The sequence below is a fragment of the Mobula birostris genome, chromosome 20 (genome assembly GCF_030028105.1).
Source record: "Mobula birostris isolate sMobBir1 chromosome 20, sMobBir1.hap1, whole genome shotgun sequence".
Classification (NCBI taxonomy): Eukaryota; Metazoa; Chordata; class Chondrichthyes; order Myliobatiformes; family Myliobatidae; genus Mobula; species Mobula birostris.
This window is the reverse complement of record NC_092389.1, coordinates 19,429,116-19,451,101: the sequence shown is the minus strand read 5'-3', so window position 1 is coordinate 19,451,101 and position 21,986 is coordinate 19,429,116. Positions and strand designations below refer to the sequence as shown.

Here is a 21,986-nt window from a genome sequence, read left to right as displayed (position 1 = left end):
AGTTCAAGAACCGCTCTGTAATGATGCAGATCTATGTAACTGTTCAGACTGCATTTGGAGTACTATGTTCAGTTCTGGTCTCCTCATTACAGGAAGAATGCAGAAGCTTCAAAGAGGGTGCAGAGATTTACCAAGATGCTGCCAGAATTAGAGAACACATGAAGAAAGGTTGAGTGAGCTAGGTCTTTTCTCTTTGGGGTGAAGGAGGATGAGAGGTGACTTGGTAAAGCTGTATAAGATTATGAGAGGTACAGATAGAGTGGACAGACAGCACCTTTTTCCCAAGGTGGCAGTGGCCAAAACTAGAGGACATCCTTTTAAGATGAGTGGAGTAAAGTTTAGGGGAAATGTCAGAGATAGTTTTTTTTTCTGCACAGAGTGGTAGGTGCCTGATAGGCACTGCTGAGAGTGGTGGTAGAGGTTGATGCAACAGGGACATTTAGGTGATTCTTAGATAGGTACATGAATCTAAGAAAAATGGAGGGTTATGGGCTATGTGGAAGGCTAGGGTTAGGTTGATTGTGGAGTAAGTTTATATAGGTCGACACAATGGCAGAAGGACTTGTACTGTGCCGTACTATTCTATGAAGACAGAAAATAGAATCTTGTGTCTCCATAAAATTGGGAGCCTTCCTCTGGAGAGTCATGGAATCACCAGTGTGGAGAAAGCAAGATGATACAGAGGGATCAGTGTTGCAATATTAAGACTGAGTAGTTTCTACCTTTGCTGTCATAGCCTGAGATGATATGAAAGTGATATTAAATGTGTCTATTCCTTTTTCCTGGGGCACTATTGCTTGTTATGATGGAAAAAAGGGGAAACCCTACCAGAAAATGTAATAGAACATATCATAGATTTCGGAATGTTGACTAGATAGAAAACTTAATTTCCTCTATAATTCCTATTGAATTAATTAAAGTCATTGGCAGGCAGGCCAGACTACATTTTAATTTAGCACTCTCACTTTCTAAGTACTAAAAAAAAAGTCAATAGGCTTTATGTTTATTTTTCATGCATTTCTTTCATCTTGAAGGATGATGGTCTATAATGAGAAAACGTTATTCAATCAGCAGCTCTTTGTTCTCCACTACATGACAAACCTGACAGGTGGGACATTTCTCCTTGAACTTCCATGCAATGCCAGTGATGGTACCGCCAGTTCCACAACCTGCTACCAAAGCATCAACTTGCCCTAAGGAGATAGAATTAAGTCTCTTAGTGCTGCAGTATCTCAGATGATGGAATTAGAAATTATTCAGCAATATTTTTGGAACTGCTCTGAAAATAATTATTTCTTGGAATAAAGGACAGGCTTACATAATTTATTATTCACAAGATTTCATAACAAAATTATATCTCTAGATATTTTCAGAGCTGATTGATTTATGTTCACAATTATGGTAAATTGGGACTCTAAACTGATTAATTTAGTCCATAAAATCTACCTGTGCCTCTATGATTGAAATAATTATGTGAAATACCTCACAGGAAATAAAGTAATGAGAAACAAAGGGTAAGATTGAATTAAGGTCATGGCTTCTGTAAGTTGTTCTCTGAAATTAAAGAGAGAAACAGTAATTTTTTTTAAAGTACCAGCAGCTGGAGAGTAGGGAAAGAAAAGTTACCATTGATGAATTAGGGAACACTATTCAGAACCACAGGAAAAAAAACATTGAAATACTGGTCACACAGCCAGGTAATGTAGCAATGTTTCAAGACTGTAGAGATATATTAGGTGAGGATCTGAGTCCAGGAACAAAGGTCTGGGCCAAGACCGGATAAAGACTAAAATCAGCCTGTGGACTAGCAGAAGTATGTGAAGGGTGACCCGTTCTGTTAACTGCAAAGTTAAGCTTCGTTCAGCATAATATAAGGCAGGCTGGCAAATGGTGCAACACCCTGAGGGTGGCCTCATTGTGGCTCAAGAGGAGGCCATAGACAGATGTGTTGGAATAGGAGTGGAAATTGGAATTCAAATGTTGGGCCAGTGGGAAATTCCGCTTTTGGTGAATGGAGCGGAGGTGCTTGACGACGCGGTCCCCTAACTTAAAGGACAAAATGACACAACACCCCATTGCAATGGTGGAGAGATAGAGCTGTATGGATTATCAATTTTCCATGGAAGCAGATAGCAGTGTTTGTAGATTCTTTTGTTAGAGCAGTGGGTGGGTGAAGAGATAGGAATGTTGAAATGACATTGGTACCATCTGTGGTGAGTGACTGAACAAGGAGGAAGAAACTAATTAAAGATTATTGAATTCAATTCATATCATGGTGTCAACGTGCATATTCTGGTGTAAGCAGATTGAAATATAGCATAAATTTAGTTAATTATGAAGACAACTTTCAAAAATATTTTCAGACACATTGGTATTTGGGGTCATGATCATATTCAGGGTTTGCCACTGAATATGAGCATGAAATCACTGCTGGACTAGATGCTACAGCATTCCAGATAATATGAGTATACACATCTTTCCTCTTACTGGGCTAGTGGGATGGGTTCTTGTACTAGCTCTGATACTTTCCACAGGTGTCTATCTCTAACATTACAATATCCAGTCATCCATTTGAGAAATAAGGTGTCTGCTCCATGTTCTTCCTGCCACTCTTGTCAGCTCACTGAAATCAGCCCGACTACTTGAATTAATGGTTCCAGTTGAAGTTGCTTGGTATTTTTCCATTCAACTCTGGAAATTATGTACATATTTATGTGAATTGTGCTTGCACGAAAACCCCTCCCTCCAACTCTAAATGTATCTAATGAGGATTAATTGTATGTTTTCATTTGCTTTCAAATTTCTCACACTGTATGCAGCCTTAGCTCGGTTAAGGATATTTTCTGCAAATAAAAATTTTATTGATTTCACATACCATCACATTGTTCCAGAATTTCCTCTGCCGTTGTGTCATAATGTGCTAATGGGTTGCCTAGATTTTGATACTAAGGACAAAACAAAAGTTGACATTAACGTTTCTCTTTATTTGAAAGCAACATATTTATTGCTAAGACTTACAATTTAACTGGGAAATATTGGGGCATGTTTATAAATTGTAGATACTTTTGTTAGAGCAGTGGGTGGGTGAAGAGATAGGAATGTTGAAATGACATTGGTACCATCTACGGTGAGTGACTGAACAAGGAGGAAGAAACTAATTAAAGATTGTGCTTTAGTGCGCATGCGCCGGTCGTGCATGCAGCCTGTTACAGCTGTTCCGATCAGTATTCTTACTTTTTTCTTCTTACTTTTTAACTTGTTATTTTTTGTATTTTTTTTCCACGGTAACACGTCAAAGCTGCACCCTCTCTAACATGCTGGTAGCGAGAGTTTTATTTGGGTTTTTAGCGCTGGAAATAGTTACACCCCGACACATCTCATTAGCCGGACAGAAACATGGTCGCATTGTTTATTCCAGGGACCAGCTGATTGCGCTTATGCCGGCCAGTTTAGCGAGCAGAGCGGCGGACACCCCTGCTGAAATCTGGAGGAAAACACACAGAGGATGCAGAGGGGGATCACAAAGTCGAGGAAAGAGGACCGGGTCGAAGCAACAGAGACTTATGGAGAAGAGGAGTTCGGTGGGTAATAAAATGGACGAGTTGACGGCGCTAGCCAGGCGTCAGAGAACATTTCGGGAGTGCAATGTTATGTGTTTCACTGGAACGCGGCTGCACGAGGACATACCCGATCAAAACTTCTCCATGGATGGCTTCCAGACCGTTCCGGCTGACCGGAAGTGCACTGAGAGCGGTAAGCATAAAGGAGTTGGGTGCTTACTGCTCTGGTTAGCAACAGATGGTGCAATCCGGGTCATATTACGATCGAGGAACGTGTTTGTAGACCAGATATTGAACTTTTTACTGTTGGACTTTGGCCATATTCCACCGAGATACATCACCGGGCGGCACGGGAGGTTGTTCCTGCCTGTGGCCATCGAACTTGCAGGTCCTCCCGTGGAGGGTCAGACACCCTGAGCCAATAGACTGGTCCTGGACTTATTTTCCATCTGGCATAGTTTGCATTTTGTTGTTTGATTGTTTGTGGTTTTTGTACTGCTATATTTATGCTCTATTCTTGGTTGGTGCAGCTGTAACAAAACCCAATTTCCCTCGGGATCAGTAAAGTATTTCTATCTATCTAAAAGAAGAAACTGAAGCTCTCTGAACATGCCACTGTAGATCAATTGAAATAAAGTAGCTTAGTCCCTGCTGAGGAAATTAAGGTTCCATTTAAAATAGATATTCTATAAGGTGTTGGTGTAATGTGTAGGATGCCAGTAGTTATACTGAAAGATGAGCTTTCACCTGATCAAACACATATGAGTTTGGAATTTCTTTCTTCAGTCTCCAGGCCACTTGAATATGAGAGTCAGGGCCATTGCAGTTTGCAGCATCTGGTGTTCTCACTATTTCAACCCCCAGGGATTTTAACACATCGGCCTACATAAAATGAAGACATTTGAGAAATTGTAGCCAAAACAATGAACCTTGAAGGAAAGATCAGAAGTTAAAAAAGATGCAGCTTTTACCATAAAAATTTACAGATGTAACAAGACACACAAATGAACAAGAACTTCCACAGTTTTGATTTTAACATCAATGGATAATCATTCCACGTCTTTTCTTGGATGTCAATGGAGCAGAAGAAGTTAATGATGATCTAGAGCAGGGGTTCCCAACCCCTCAGTTAATGGTAGGGGTCCATGGCATAAAAAAGGTTGGGAACCCTTAATCTAGAGCAATAAATCAACTCCTCCCAAATATCCAAGCAACACACATCAAAGCTGCTGGTGAACGCAGCAGGCCAGGCAGCATATCTAGGAAGAGGTACAGTCGACGTTTCAGGCCGAGACCCTTCATCAGGACTAACTGAAGGAAGAGTGAGTAAGAGATTTGAAAGTTGGAGGGGGAGGGGGAGATCCAAAATGATAGGAGAAGACAGGAGGGGGAGGGATGGAGCCAAGAGCTGGACAGGTGATTGGCGAAAGGGATATGAGAGGATCATGGGACAGGAGGCCCAGGGAGAAGGAAAAGGGGGAGGGGGGGAAAAAAACACCCAGAGGATGGGCAAGGGGTATAGTCAGAGGGACAGAGGGAGAAAAAGGAGAGGGAAAAAAAGGAGAGAGAGAAAAGAAGAATGTGTGTATATAAATAAATAATAGATGGGGTACGAGGGGGAGGTGGGGAATTAGCGGAAGTTTGAGAAGTCAATGTTCATGCCATCAGGTTGGAGGCTACCTGGACAGAATATAAGGTGTTGTTCCTCCAACCTGAGTGTGGCTTCGTCTTTACAGTAGAGGAGCTGTGGATAGACATATCAGAATGGGAATGGGATGTGGAATTAAAATGTGTGGCCACTGGGAGATCCTGCTTTCTTTGGCGGACAGAGCGTAGGTGTTCAGCAAAACGGTCTCCCAGTCTGCGTTGGGTCTCGCCAATATATAGAAGGCCACATCGGGAGCACCGGACGCAGTATATCACCCCAGCCGACTCATAGGTGAAGTGTCGCCTCACCTGGAAGGACTGTCTGGGGCCCTGAATGGTGGTGAGGGAGGAAGTGTCCCCGAATGGTGTGTATCTCCCAGTGGCCACACATTTTAATTCCACATCCCATTCCCATTCTGACATGTCTATCCACGGCCTCCTCTACTGTAAAGATGAAGCCACATTCAGGTTGGAGGAACAATACCTTATATTCTGTCTGGGTAGCCTCCAACCTGATGACATGAACATTGACTTCTCTAACTTCTGCTAATGCCCCACGTCCCCCTCGTGTCCCATCCGTTATTTATTTATATACACACATTCTTTTTCTCTCTCTCCTTTTTCTCCCTCTGTCCCTCTTACTATACCCCTTGCCCATCCTCTGGGTTCCCCCCCCCCTTTTCTTTCTCCCTAGGCCTCCTGTCCCATGATCCTCTCATATCCCTTTTGCCAATCAACTGTCCAGCTCTTGGCTCCATCCCTCCCCCTCCTGTCTTCTCCTATCATTTTGGATCTCCCCCTCCCCCTCCCACTTTCTAATCTCTTACTAGCTCTTCTTTCAGTTAGTCCTGACGAAGGGTCTCGGCCCGAAACGTCGACTTTACCCCTTCCTATAGATGCTGCCTGGCCTGCTGCGTTCACCAGCAACTTTGATGTGCATTGCTTGAATTTCCAGCATCTGCAGATTTCCTTGTGTTTGCCAAATACCCAAATTTGTTTTTGGAGTGCTGTGTCCTCAGGCAGTTCACCTAAATATATATCATGACAGTCACTGAAAAATAGAAAAAAAAGCAAACAAAATGCCATTATAGACAATCTTTGCCCAGGACAAACCTATTCTGCCAAAGAAGTTTCGAACTATTGTGTACATATTCAAATCTCCTTAACTTCTCTATGTCAGTACCATTCTGTTAGCCTTATTAATGACTAGATCTACCTGTGTACTAACCATCTGTGAAATACACACCCAGACCTCAGGTACCTCTGCATTGCAGAGTTCCATTGTCTCCCATTATCTAGATAACAACATTTCCTCTTTTTATACTTTCCTGTCAAAATGGACAATTTCACACTTTCACACTTGCAACCTGTAAGGTTAAAATTAAGAGAGCAAGGATAGATCAAGTGGGCCCTCAAGCCTGGCCTACCATGTCATAAGACCTTAGATGGAATTCTACATTCCAGCTTCTTCCCCACAACCTTTGATTGCCCCGTAGTTCAGACTCCCAACTATCACAGCCTGTTCATTATGTTCAATGACAGCCTCTTTAACTCTCCAGTGTAATGAGCTTTTTGGACCTGTGCAAGGAACTGGAGAATATTGGGCTCTGAGGTTCCAAGAGCACCTGAATTATTTAATTGGAGGTTAATGAGAGTCATTAATCATTTAGAGTTCCTTTTGTCTTTCTCAAGCTGCTCGCTCTTCATAATACAGTCTCCTGGTACTTTCTGTTTAAACTTAAGTTTATTTTGATAGGATCAGGAATTCCATGATACATGTATTGTTTAAGCAGATTGAATTGACTTTATTACTTATATCCTTCATGTACATGAGGAGTAAAAATCTTTACATCATGTCTCTGTCTAGATGTGCAATGTGCAATTACAGTGATTTACAATAAATATTATGTACAACAGGATAGTCAATATAACATAGAAATACAGTTGTGTCAGCATGAATTAATCAGTCTGATGGCCTGTGGAAGAAGCTGTCCTGGAGCCCGTTGGTCCTGGCTTTTATGCTGCGGTACCGTTTCCCGGATGGTAGCAACTGAACAGTTTGTGGTTGGGGTGACTCAGGTCTCCAATGATCCTTTGGGCCTTTTTTTTTTTACACATCTGTCTTTGTAAATGTCCTGAATAGTGGGAAGTTCACATCTACAGATGTGCTGGACTGACCACACCACTCTCTGCAGAGTCCTGTGATTAAGGGAGGTACAGTTCCCATACCAGGCAGTGATGCAGCCAGTCAGGATGCTCTCAGTTGTGCCCCTATAGAAAGTTCATAGAATTTGGGGGCCCATACCAAACTTCCTCAGCTGTCTGAGGTGAAAGAGGCGCTGTTGTGCCTTTTTCACCACACAGCCGGTATGTACAGACCACTTGAGATCCTTGGTGATGTGGATGCCAAGGATCTGTTCACCCTCTCAACCCCAGATCCATTGATGTCAATAGGGGTTAGCCTGTCTCCAGGCCTCCTGTAGTCCACAACCAGCTCCCTTGTTTTTGTGACATTGAGGGAGAGGTTGTTTTTTTGACATCACTGTGTCAGAGTGATGACTTCTTTGTTGGCTGCTTCATTATTATTTGAGATTAGGCCAATCAGTGTAGTGTAATCAGCAAATTTAATTAGCAGATTAGAGCTGTGGGTGGTGACACAGTCATGGGTATACAGAGAGTAAAGGAGGGGGCTTAGCACACAGCCCTGAGGGGCACCTGTGTTGAGGGTCAGAGGGGCAGAGGTGAGGGAGCCCACTCTTACCACCTGCTGGTGAGCTGACAAGAAGTCCAGAATCCAGCTACATAAGGCAAGATGAAGGCCGAGGTCTCTGAGCTTCTGGAGGGAATTATGGTGTTGAATAGTGAACTGCAGTCCAAGAACAGCGTTCCCACACCTCACATCGGCATCCCTCCTCTCCAGGTGTGTAAGCAGGTGCCTGTTTAGCGCTAATCACAGGGCCCTTGTTTTGAGAATGTTATGACTTGTGGTGTTGCTCGGCTGAGCCACCAAAATTCTGTTGGAATGCTTATGAATAAACTCCGATCGCTGTCACGGGAGTCTGTCTTTCCTCCACACTTGGGTTCCAACCTTGCCAGTGCACATCATGAACTCTAGGGCTGAGAATTCCAAAGATCTATAGCCCTCTGAAAAAGCCTTCCTTGCCATCTCCATTTTAAATGGGCAATCTCTTACTCTAAAACTGCGTCCCAAAACGTTTTCTAAGCCCCCTTAGAATTTTATAATTCAATAGCATCTCATCTCATTCTTCTGAACCAGAACGGATAAAGGTCCAAACTGCTCAGTTGTTCCTCTTAGGACAAATCATTCATCCCAGAAATGAAATTATTTCATCTTCTCTGAACTGTATCCGATGCTGATGTATTTCTCTCCTTAAGTATGTATGGCAAGATAACATTTGTCCAGCTATAGTCTCACCAATCTTCATATAAAATTTCTTCCAGCTAGTCTGCGTGAGCCAGCTGTATAATTCTACCCATATTTTCTCTTTGACTATAAATTAATGACTATGCAAGTTGATGTTAGATGGTACATTCAGTTTGCCAGCAGGATAGGTGATATACCCCTGGTCCTATATTCCTCTTAAAGATATCAGAAAAAAGATTGTGTCAGCTTGAACCTCCTGTCAAATAACAGAGCCGTGCCTCGTCATTTGCTGAACCACTCGTGCTACAAATTTCTGGCAATACTGGCTTTTCAAAGGCTACCCGAACCCAAAGTCTTCCTGTCTCCAGGACATGACCCCTATTTATAAGACCATAAGTATAGGTTGCAGAATTAGGCCATTTGGCCCATCACACCAGCTCTGCAATTTCATCATAGCTGATCTATTTTCCCTCTCAGCCCCAATCTCCTGCCGCCTCCTCGTATCCCTTCATGCCCAGACCAATCAAGAACCTATCAACCTCTATTTACATAAAGACTTGCCCTCCATAGCATCCTGTGGCAAGGAATTCCACAAATTTGCCACTCTCTGGTAAAAGAAATTCCCCCCCATCTCCTTTCTGAAAGGACGCCCCTGTATTCTGAGGCTATGTCCTCTGGTCTGACACTCCCCACTATAGGAAACATCCTCTCAACATCCACTCTGTCACCATGCAATAGGTTTCACCATTTCACTATTTGGTAGGTTTCAATGAGGCCACTCCTCATTCTTCTGAATTCTAGTGAATACGGGCCCAAAGCCACCAAACACTCTTCATATGACAAGCAAATCAATCCTGGAATTAGTTTCGTAAATCTCCTTTGAACCCTCACCATTTCAGCACATCCTTTCTAAGATGAGGGGCCCAAACCTGCTCACAATACTCCAAGTGAGGTCTCACCAGTGCTTTATAAAGATTCAGCATTACATCCTTTCTTTTATATTCTAGTCCTCTTGAAATGAATACTAACATTGCACTCACCTTCCTCACCAGAGACTCAACCTGCAAATTAACCTTTCGGGAATCCTGCACATGGACTCCAAGTCCCTTTACATCTCAGTTTTTTGTATTTTCTCTCCATTTAAAAATATCAACCCTTTCATTTCTTCTTCCAAGGTACATGACCATACACTTCCCAACAATGTATTAAATTGATCTGCCATTTCTTTGCCCATTCTCCTAATCTGTCTAAGTCCTTCTGTAGCCTCTCTACATCCTAAAACTACCTGCTCCTACACCTATCTTCATATCACCTGCGAAATTTGCAACAAAGCCATCAATTCCATCATCCAAATCATTGACATATAATGTAAAAAGAATCACTCCGAACACAGACCCCTGTGGAACACCACTAGTCACTGGCAGCCAGCCAGAAATGGTTCCTTTTATTCCCACTCTTACCCTCCTGCCAATCTGCCACTGCTTTATCCATGCTAGTATCCATCCTGTAATACCATGGGCATGTAGCTTGTTAAGCAGCCTCATGTGTGGCACCTTGTCATAAGCCTTCTGAAAATCCAAGTACACAACATCAACCAATTCTCCTTTGTCTATCCTGCTCGTTATTTCTTCAAAGAATTCCAATAGATTTGTCAGGCAAGATTTTCCCTTGAACAACCATGCTGACTATGACCTTTTTTATTATGTGCCTCCAAATACCCTGAAACCTCATCCTTAATTATCAACTCCAACATCTTCCCAACCACTGAAGTCAGACTAATTGGCTTATAGTTTCCATTCTTCTGCCTCTCCCTTCTTGAAGAGTGGAGTGACATTTTCAATTTTCCAGTCTTCCAGAACCATTCCAGAATCGAAGTGATACTTTAAAGATCAATACTAATGCCTCTGCTATCTCTTTAGCAACCACTTTCAGAACTCTGGGTGTACACCATCTGGTCCAGGTGACTTATCTACCGTCAGACATTTCAGTTTCCCAAGAACCTTCTCTTTAGTTATGGTAACTTCACCCAATTCATGCCTCCGACACCTGGAACTTCCCCCATACTGCTAGTGCACTCCACAGTGAAAATTGATGCAAAATACTTATTCAGTTCATCTGCCATTTCATTGTCCCTCATTACTACCTCTACAGTATTATTTTCTGGCGGTCTGATATCCACTCTTGCCTCTCTTTTGCACTATGTATTTGAAGAATCTTTTGGTATCCTCTTTAATATTATCAGTGACCTTACTTTCATATTCCATCTTTACCTTCTTAATTACATTGTTAGTTGCCTTCTTTTGGTATTTGAAAGCTTTCCAATACTACGCCCCACAAGTTTCACACATATTACCAGATAGGCAAAGCAGTCATCTCATGGAAAATGTTACAACACCATGCCCCACTTTAGCTGGGCACAGCTCAGTTTTTATGCTGTAAATAAAATTACAGCTCATTTGTGTCATGTCTAGCCCATCTTTTTGGAAAATTAGAGACAAAGGGGGAAGTCATTAAGACCATAAGTAGGGATTACAATTTTCCATTATACTGTGATCATATTTTGCCCTTTGCTTCAACATTGCAAGATTAATTCACAACTATAAGAATTGCTGCCTCAAATCAATTGATTGGCTGTTTTTGCCTGGTATGGGCTCATACCACCTCTTACCTTTTCTGAGCTCATCTTTTCTGGCATGACAATAATGCAGCGATAGCCCTTCACTGCAGCCACTAATCCCAGACCAAGTCCTGTGAAAAGATAAAGATATATTTAAATCACCTTCTCTTGACAGAACCTTAAACCCTCCATCCAAAGCTATGATCCCTGTCAATCAAATTACATTTTTTTCTGAAAAAACGTTAAAAGATAACTCTACCTTTTGACTTCTCAACATGTCATGGTTCACTGGAATGGGAGTATGAAAGGAAGTAAATGCTTCCTAAAGTGGGCTCATTTACCTAACTGTAGATTCATTGATTCATGCAGACCAAGACGCCGAGCTAACATAGTCCTTTTTGCCTCTGTTTAACCCATATCCCTCTAAACCATTTCTACCTATATCTTTTAAATGTTATTACTGTAGCTGCCTCAAACTCGCCTACTGGAAAGATTGTATTTAACTCCGAGTGAAGCAACATTGATCAAAAATTGAGCAAGACCTCCATCTGAGTTTCCGTCAATACTTTTTCTTATAAAGAGATTTAAAAAACTGGAGAATCTCAAAAGGAGTCATTTGTAACCCAAATGCATATTTCAGTTCTCTGTTTTCACTCCACAGCTTTAGGGACATGACTTTCCGCAGAATTTCTACATCACTCAATGTGTTGACTCAGGCATACTCTCATCTGGAAGACATGAATACCATGAAGTGCGAGTCCTCTGTGGATCAACATTGCTGTATAGTTCAGGACAGCCAATCAGCTGACAAAATGCCTCCAAAATACACAGGTAATTCTATCAGTTTGCACCTAGGGTGCCTACAAAGAGGCCTCCATGCATTTATCAGTTCGAATAAGAAATAGGAACAGGAGTAGTCCACCTGGCCCAGACCCTGCTCTGCCATTCAAAAAGATCATGATTGATCTGGCCATGGACTCATCTCCACCTTCTTGTATTTTCCCCATAACCCTTAATTCCCCTACTACGCAGAAATCTATCCAACCTTGTCTTAAATATATTTACTGAGATAGCCTTCACTACTTCATTGGGCAGAGAATTCCACAGAATAAAGCTAGCACAGATTGTATATAGTTAAATTACTATATTTTCTGGCCTTTTGCTACAAATAATTTTTTTAGTCATTCACATCTGCTTATGCCTGAAGATACAGGCATTGGAAATGAGATGCTATCGCAACATCTTGGGCATCTCATACTTGGACCACATCACAAACGAGCAGGTCCGCAAGACCATCCAGCACCACATTGGTCCCCATGAAGACCTTCTCACAACGGTGAAGAAAAGAAAGCTGAGATGGTACGGCCACGTAACGAGATCCAGTGGCCTTGCAAAGACCGTTCTACAAGGAACTGTGGAGGGGAAGAGGAGGAGAGGGAGACAGAGGAAAAGATGGACAGACAACATAAAAGAATGGACAGGGAAAACATTTGCGGTGATCTAGGCTCTGGTACACAACCGCAACAGATGGAACAGACTGCGCAAAGCTTGTCATGATGGCACCTGGACGACTCCACCAGGAGTTAAGGATGCAAGGAAGGATCTGCTTATACCCCAAATGTTCTGTAGGTCTTTAGACACACTTCTGGGGTTCAAGATAAGGGCCACGAAATGAGTCAGAACCAGTGTGATCCAAAATCTCAGTTTAAGCTCTACCTGTGTTACCCGATGTCGGTTCGATGATGACAACACCTGGTTTCAGAATCCCCTGTTTCTCAGCATCCTCGATCATCCGTAATGCAATGCGGTCCTTAATGCTCCCGGCGGCACTGAAGAACTCACACTTAGCCACTAGAATAGGCATCAGCAAAATTACACTTAGGGAGAAGGTGTTTCCATGTAATTTCTTTTCAAAGTTTTCTTAATATCAAACACAAAGGAAAAGAAAACATTGAAGCAAGTTCAAATTAAGAACCACCCAAATTAATTGACTTATGATGCTGATGTACAGTATAATGGAAGGGCTTTAATTAATGTCATATTTTCAATGAAAACTTCTCATGAGACAAATTTTATTGCATGCCAGCTGCAGCAATGACTTAACTTTGATTGTATTGTCAAAAGGATGCAAACATAAATGGAAGTAAAAGTGTGATGGTGAGTCTAAGTCCTCCAAGAGGACCACAACCTTGTCATAGGGTTTGGAGGCTTGTGTGCCTCAATGACCCAGAGAGCTGTGTTGGCTAGATTCAGGGCCTGGTGCTTTGGCTCTTGGTATGGTCATTCATGCCAAACAGGTCAAAGGGTAAAGGCCAGATTAAGATAGCCCACTGGTCCTCCCGGTTCTGGGGTTCAACTCAGGGCTAACAACCCTCAATGGTCAAAAAATTGTTATGGAAGCAGCAATGAGGAATCCTTCTACATCTGTGTGCAATGTATGGACAGCAGAATTGGAGGACCTTCATTGTTGCCCTAAACGCCAGTGGTGTAATGGGTAGTAAGATAACTCGAAGTACAGGCTGATACTCTGGTATATTTTAGCAAGAATAATGCTAAAATTTTAGCAAGAGTAAGCTTATTATTCCCCAATAATAGTTTAGACAGTTGGATTTAAAGAACAGTAAAATATAACAGTGAACAATAAAAATAGCAGACAAGTCTTGTACTAAATAACCACAACTCACATAAAGCAAAAACAGCAGGTTGTTTTACTCGTGCAGGTAAAAATATTAGTCCAGACTAAGAGTTGGTTGATAGGTAAAATACAGCGAGGAGGGTAATTTGGTCTATAATTTTGGTATCCAATAATAGAAACAAAATACTATTTGACATTAACGAAGAGCTCTGGTGAGACAATGCCAGGAATATTGTGTACAGTTTTGGTTTTCATTTATAAGAAAGCATTTACTTGTCTGGGAAGAAATGGAACAAATGCTCAGCAAACAATTTTCTGAGATGAGGGAAGCAGTTTATGAGGAGATTTAATACCAGCCTTAAATGTTACATGTTTTAGAAGAATCAGCACTGCTCCAATTGAAATAAAGGCTCGAGAAGGATATTTCTCTTCAACTATTGATTCCAAAACTGAGGTTAATTGTCTCAGAAGAATGGGTCCACTATTTAGAACTGAGAGGAGGAGAGATTTGTGCAGGGCATTCTGAATCTTTAGAATTCGCCACCCTACAAGGCAGTTGATGATCAATTGATGAATATATTCAGGACAGAGATAAATACAGAAATGGGGATCTTGCAGGAAGGCGGCATTGAGATAGAAGATTATCCTTGATCATTCTAAATTATGCAGCAGAGTAGAATTCTGATGACCAATTCCTCCTCCCAATTTACATTTTTCTATGAAATTGTAAGTCTCCTAATAAATGAAAATTCCCTTTTGTTATTACACAATTTATAAATAAGGTAGGGAAATTCTAGTTATTATTCCTAAACAAAATAAAAAGTATATAATTTTTTTAGTGTTGCTAACTCTTCCTGGTGTTTATTATCTTATGACCATTTTAAATATTGGATATTGCTTATTATTCTTGTTTTCACATTTCTCTGCAAAATTTATCAGCATTAAAAAGAATATTTGGAGTGTTCCCTCTAATTTTGATCTATATTGTAATCAGTATATTGTTTGCCTTTTTATTACACAGACACTTGGAATATAGTAACCACACATATAATTAGGATTAATTAAAATGCAGGAATAAACAGGTAAACTAAAGCCCAGGGCCTACCCTTATCACTGCCTATGTTCATATGTTGCATTTCCAAGGAATTGTTAAACATCACAGTCTGGAAATTGGAAGAATCTACAAACGTTTGTATATTAATTCATGAGAGACAGAAATAGTGTTACTTACATAGTTCACATTTGATTCCATACTCTTTTGCAATATTGTTGATTCGAATGAGGGGTGTGTTGCCAATTTGAGCAAGGACATTTGGGAAAATCTTGGGCGAACTCTTGCTGCAAAGAAGATGAATGACATCTATTTTAGCCCAGTGCTGTAAAACACAATAAAACTCTCCAGTAATGAATACAACACTTGATGTGCTGTTGACTCAATTACAATAGTAAGGTCCTTGATTTGGTCTGCAGTCTGTGATGAATTAAGCTCTTGTAGGTAATTTAGAATGGCAACAAAGGGCTACAGCCAGTCAAGCCTCACTGCCCTGCAGCAGCAGAGGTCTAGGTTCAATCCTGCCTTTAGGTGCTGTCTGTGTGGAGTTCATACATTCTCCCTGTGCTTTATTTACAGGGAGATTAGGTTTCTTCCCACATTCTAAAATTGTGTCAGCTGGTAGTTTCATTGGTCACTGTGACTTGCCTCTATTGTGTAGTTGAGTTGTAAGATCTGGGATGTGAATGAAATTGTGGGGAGAATTAAATAAAAACTAAATTAAAGTCAGATTAATGTAAGTTGTGGTTGATGGTTAGTGCAGATTGAGTGGGTTTCTGTGCTGTATCTCTCTATAACTCTGATGTTCTTGTTCTCCAGCCATGATATATTTTGAAAATGGTGCACAGGTAGGAATTAGATAGAAGGAAACAGTGCCCGGACTGCTATTCCAGCCCCAGCCAGCACTCTGAAATAAAACTGAAAACTCTGGTCATTCAGCAATGCAGGCAGCAGTAGCCATGGAAAGGAAAACAAAGCTTACATTTCAGGTCAAAGTCTCTTCATCAGAATGTTTATAGTTTTGGCTTAGTTTCTCTTTCTACAGATGATACTTGACCAGAATTTTACGTCTTTAATTCTCCATGTTCATTTTATATTTTGATTTTTCAGAATCCCAACTTTCACTATACACAGTAGGTTTATTCAATCAGGAGTTTCTTTGGGTAATCTATCATTACAGCTTGCAAAGTTGTAGACTTTCAAAGAAACTGGGTAAAAATTCCATTATACTATGTTGGGAAATCTTCCAATGACTAGGCTAATATCTTTCCTTCGACATTGTCAACAGAATTTGATCTGATCATATATTTTATTGAAGCTTCATGTAATTATTGTTCTATGCAAAACAGCTCATGAATTCATCTGTGTGAGGTGAAAGCAAAGCACTGGGATAACTTTTGATTTGATTACTGGTTTTGGGTGGGTGGCTCACAAAGGGCAACAGTTAGTGAGTGTCCAATTTGGTTTGAGGTCTTAGTTTTGTCAGCAAATGTGGACACTCCGAGACAGCCTGTTACCTCACTGCATAGACAAGATCAGAGGAGGTGGATGCAGGTGCCGAAATTGGATGGGTTGGGAGCGGTGCTAGCTGAAAGTGCACAGCCAAACTTGGAAACCCACTGGATATAGGATTCCAGTAGTTAAAAATTACAAAGGTTGCAAGATTTTCTGAATAAGCTCACAACCATGGTCTTCTCGTTTTCATCTTTGTCTTCAGCAGAAAAGAACTCAAGGCCATCAGGGGTGGCTGTAAAATTGCCTGCAGAGAAAGGACAACCATTCCACATTAAAGGGCCCAAATTCATGAAAGCCTGGAGATGAGTTGAACTTTCATATTCTTCACTCAAGATCATTGGGCAGTTTTTTCAAATGTATTTAGTTCCTCAGTTTATAAATTACAAAACTGTAGTGAGTAGACTAATTATACTTTAAGTACAAGTATTGTGTCAGGTCTAAACATAGTGCTTAAGATAGAAAATGCAATGAAACCAAATGTATGGTGATGAATACAGCCTATATCTTCAGTCAGTATGAGATAAATCAAAGGTGCTCAAAGATGAATTTCTCTTTCTAAAATCCCTTGACTGTCAAGCATGTCTTATACAGCCGCATTATCCAGTGGAGAATTGAGAGATCAGCAGTTTCATAGAAGGGATTAAAATGACAGCTTCCGATGTTTATCAGTATTGTCAAGTACCTCACAAATGTTAGATCTGTGGCCTCCTTCAATTACGATTTTCCTTTATTTTCAGAAGATAAAGCTTCTGAATTAGATAAAGCTTGAAGTTCTCTAGTGTACTTTTGAATCCTGGAATCATTGAAGTTATGGTGTAGAAGAAGGCCATTCAACCCATCGTATTCATGCTAGCCAAAGAATAGATTTTAGGATAATCCCACCCCTTTGTTCTTCATGAAATCTGATATGTTATAGGTCTTCAGGTACTTTTGAAATGTGATGAGTTTTGCCAGTTCTATTATCCTCTCACACTTGTCAAGTAAAACATATTTTTTCTCAATTCTCCTCTAATCTTCCTACCTTTGGCTTACCTTTGCTAACAACCAACCTCAATGCTATGAGCAATAGGTCCTGCTTCTTTATCCTATCTATACCACTTAAGGGGTGTATTGGGTGTCTAGGGAGAGGTAGCACCTCTGGTGGGGGGTCTGCCGTGCCCTTTTTCAGGGCAGCTCGTCCATCTTTGGTCCCCACCTGGCACTCAGCTCCCACCTGTGGCTCCAAGTAGCTGTAACACATGCAGCGGCCACACCCCGGTAAACCGTTTTGGCAGGCGGGCCAAACCAGGTGAGGCTAGCCAACGGGTCTTCGACCCTCGGTAAGGTAGGGGATCTATCTATCCCAACGTGTGAAGTCTGGCCATGGCGGATTGAGCAGAAGAGACCGATTAATGGTCCAACGGTCAAGAAGGCAGGCCAGCAGGCGTTTGTGGAGTGCTAAGAGCACGACAAGGCACTTAGACGTCCTGATCATCCACTGCAAGAGGTGGTGATCTCTTTAAACTCACCCAGCAGAAGGCAAAGGCAAACCACTGCTGTAAGCTGCCGAGTACATGATTTCCCAATATATCAGAGCGGCGTGGAGGGAAATGGTCCGCCAACTGGAATTTCCAGATGCGACCTAAAGCGAGCGATACCACTTAAAATGTTATTTACATCAGTTATGTCTCCCCTCGCTCTCCTTTGTTCTAAGTGAAACAAATCCAACCTGGATAGTTTCTCCTCATGACCATACGACTCTGGCCAAGGCCATTGATACCAAGTAAAGGAAAGCTGCTGTTCTCAGACCTCTGGTCTAGTGGATTTCAGGACAAGTTTCCAAGCCTGAGCATCTGTGGAGATCTTAGCCTCACAATAAAGTAAATTCAGTTGGCCTCATCTCTAGTTGGGCAGCCTCTTGACAGTGCAGATTCTGAATTGTCCACAATTGAGCAGGCCCCTCAGGTCAGGATTCTCATGTTCCACTCTTTGACTTACTGGTGTGTCAATCAGCTGGGCAGAAGCTTAACCACGTGGCCATTTACCCTACAGGACACCAACCAGCATGAAGTGAGCAAAAAAACCGATTGGCACAATGTAGTAAGTTGACAAGGCTCTCCTTTGACAGCCCCTTCCAAACTTTTAGACTTCTGTCATCTAAAAGGACAACATCAACAAAGGTAGAGGAATCTCACCACCTGAAAAATTCCCTTCAAGTACATCCAACCATCTGACTTGGAAATATGCCTCTGGTTCTTTAGGTGTCTGGTACTAAATGGGCTTTGACACTAATTCCCATGTCCTGTGAGTGAATAACAATATAAGTCACAATTCATCTATCATCATTCTTGGAACTCTTAATAATTTACCACTTGAACTGAAGGAGTTTAGGGAAATGCTCACTGCTACTCTCCCAAAGATAGCTAGGAATGGGGAATAAGTATTAATTTTGACAGCGAAGCTTGCATTCTGTAAAAGTATAAATAGAAAATAAAACATGAATCTTATGGAATTCCACAAATAAGAGGAGCTTCTACCTTTGCAGGGTTTATACATCAGGTCTGCTGAACCCTTTGATTAGATTACAGTCTTGCAATCCATTCTGTATTCACTCTTAAGTGTTGGTAAGGATTCCATTAGATGAAGCAGTTGTAGATAATAGATTATCTTCCAGAGAGTTAAGTGAATAACAGCATAAACAAACTGAATGTTTAATCCAGTGTCCTTCATGTTTAAAGATCTTGATAACTCTTTCAGGGTTACGTCAAGTGCTGTTGGACATTAATAGTTAAACTGAATCATCACGTCAATCTTTATCAAGACCACTGACTTTTAAAATACCTGATTGCTATCTACTAAAACATCACTGAGAAATATTTAGTAAGAAAACTTTACCAGAGGCTACAAAGCAAAGTTTTAGTTTATACAGCTTTATGTGTCTCATTTGTTCTGATACTTATAGTATGTAGTACTCACATCACACCGTTGGAGAGTGGAGGTTTAAATGTTGGCATTTCAGGACTCCAGAAACACTGAGATGGGTGGTCTTGCTCCATCTTTCCCCTTGCTTGAAGCCCTTGTATCTCTTTAGATGTCTCCACGTCAACCAAAAAGCTAAGAGCAAATTAAAAATGATAATACTTTTACTTTTATGCTTCCGCATTTTATAAATGGTATATTGAATGTCCATGAAGGACTGAGCTAAATCAAGGCTCCAATTTCAATTGTCTGTGTTCACTACATTAGCCAGTAACATGGAGGTAACAGTAATTATAACATAATGGACCTCACTTCTCTGATTTAAGAAGCAATTCCTCTAATGAATGGGTTCCCAACCTGGGGTCCATGGACCCCTCAGTTAATGGTAGGGGTCCATGGGATGAAAAAAAAGGGTTGGGAACGCCTGGTCTAATGTGTTCTTGATTCTTATCCTACAATCCTGCAGTCAGGAATTCTGCTGCCATGGGACATTGAAAGATTGGGCTTTCAAACACTTTATGGGTGCTTTTTTTGAGGAAACATAGTGACATTGTGAAGAATGAGAGGGGATCTTATCAAAACATACAGAATTTTGAAAGGGATAGATAAGATAGAAGTCGGAAAGTTGTTTTCATTGGTAGGTGAGACTAGAACTAGGGGACATTGCCTCAAGATTCAGGGGAGAAGATTTAGGACGGCGATGAGGAGAAACTGTTTTTCCCCAGGGAGTGGTGAATCTGTGGAATTCTCTGCCCAGGGAAGCAGTTGAGCCTTCTTCACTAAATATAATTTAAGATACAGTTAGGTAGATTTTTACATAGTAGGGGAATTAAGGGTTATGGGGAAAAGGCAGGTAAATGGACAACACACATCAAAGTTGCTGGTGAACGCAGCGGGCCAGGCAGCATCTCTAGGAAGAGGTACAGTCGACGTTTCAGGCCGAGACCCTTCGTCAGGACTAACTGAAGGAAGAGTTACTAAGAGATTTGAAAGTTGGAGGGGGAGGGGGAGATCCAAAATGATAGGAGAAGACAGGAGGGGGGAGGGATGGAGCCAAGAGCTGGACAGGTGATTGGCAAAAGGGGATATGAGAGGATCATGGGACAGGATCAGGATTATATTCTGTCTGGGTAGCTTCCAACCTGATGGCATGAACATTGACTGCTCTAACTTCCGCTAATGTCCCACCTCCCCCTCGTACCCCATCTGTTATTTATTTTTATACACACATTCTTTCTCTCACTCTCCTTTTTCTCCCTCTGTCCCTCTGACTATACCCCTTGCCCATCCTCTGGGTTCCCCCCGCCCCCGTCTTTCTCCCCGGACCTTCTGTCCCATGATCCTCTTGTATCCCCTTTGCCAATCACCTGTCCAGCTCTTGGCTCCATTCCTCCCCCTCCTGTCTTCTCCTATTGTTTTGGATCTCCCCCTCCCCCTTCCACTTTCAAACCTCTTACTAACTCTTCCTTCAGTTAGTCCTGACGAAGGGTCTCGGCCTGAAACGTCGACTGTACCTCTTCCTAGAGATGCTGCCTGGCCTGCTGCGTTCACCAGCAACTTTGATGTGTGTTGCTTGAATTTCCAGCATCTGCAGAATTCCTGTTGTTTGCGTCAGGTAAATGGAGCTGAGTTTACGGACAGATCAGCTATGATCTTATTGAATGGCGGAGCTGGCTCGATGGGCCGGATGGCCTACTCCTGCTCTTATTTCTTATGTTCATTGACTCATTATAAGATAACATTGAACTGATATTAAAGCGGAGAAAATGCATACTGATTATATTTACTGTATTAATTATGAATAAAATATATTTTCAAAAGAAAATTAAAATAGACTGTCAGTACCTAATGATCATGCAGGTTTTCCACAAGATCCTCAATTCTCAGTTTCAATCAGGCTGAAAATTGCAATGCAAAGGCATTCAAATACATTTGACGAATATGTATTGCACAGTAACATTCATTGGCTTAACAGAAGATTAGAAGACACCTCTCAACCATTAAGCTCATAAAACACTCTGCCCATCTTTAAAAGGAGAGAGATGAAAGGCAAGACAGCCTGCTAAAGAGAAGTCCCGCTCTCTCAAACGAAATATTGTTGAAAACAAAAACCCTTAAAAGAGGCAAAGCCAGTAAATTCTAATGCGGACCATTTAATTTGATCTAAAACAATCCAATAAAATGAGTTGGCATCATTGTTCGTTACTTTGGAAATAATTCGGAAGATGTGTAACCCGGGTGGTTGGTGGTTGGGTTGAGTTGTTCTCCGATCTTCGCAATTTACTTGAAAATGTTTTATCAGAATGCATAAGGGAGACCTTTACAGAAAGGCCACGCATTCAGAGGACACACCACTATCAACAGTGCACTGACGATGTCTCCTCGCATGGTGATGAAAAGTTGGCAAGTAAATTGCCAAGGTCAGAGAACAATTGAACCCATTATTTTACATTATTTTTGAAAGGCTCATGTTTTCATTAAATTGTACATCTGATCAAACCCAATGTTCATAAAATATTGCAGATGTTGAAAATCTGGAAAATTAAAAAATATCACAAATACTATACAGTATAAAGCAACTTAATGATTTTAACTAATCCTTGCCCCACCTTGTTTTA

General features: G+C 41.3%; 1 protein-coding gene across 4 annotated transcripts in view; it reads right to left on the bottom strand.

Annotated features, from left to right (window-relative positions):
* The window catches only part of LOC140185519 (cystathionine beta-synthase-like), a 58,222-nt gene that overhangs the window by 25,143 nt on the left and 11,093 nt on the right, over positions 1-21,986 (bottom strand). For 2 of the 4 annotated variants that reach the window (XM_072238849.1, XM_072238852.1), the window contains exons 4-11: positions 21,214-21,266; positions 19,366-19,503; positions 15,076-15,182; positions 12,926-13,060; positions 11,261-11,340; positions 4,308-4,442; positions 2,876-2,945; positions 1,102-1,193 (exon numbers count right to left, since the gene is read on the bottom strand). In XM_072238849.1, coding sequence (XP_072094950.1) covers positions 1,102-1,193; positions 2,876-2,945; positions 4,308-4,442; positions 11,261-11,340; positions 12,926-13,060; positions 15,076-15,182; positions 19,366-19,503; positions 21,214-21,224 — 768 coding nt within the window. In that variant the 5' untranslated portion in view covers positions 21,225-21,266. The remainder of the gene's footprint in view (positions 1-1,101; positions 1,194-2,875; positions 2,946-4,307; positions 4,443-11,260; positions 11,341-12,925; positions 13,061-15,075; positions 15,183-19,365; positions 19,504-21,213; positions 21,267-21,986) is intronic. The other 2 variants (XM_072238850.1, XM_072238851.1) reach the window with 1 other exon arrangement.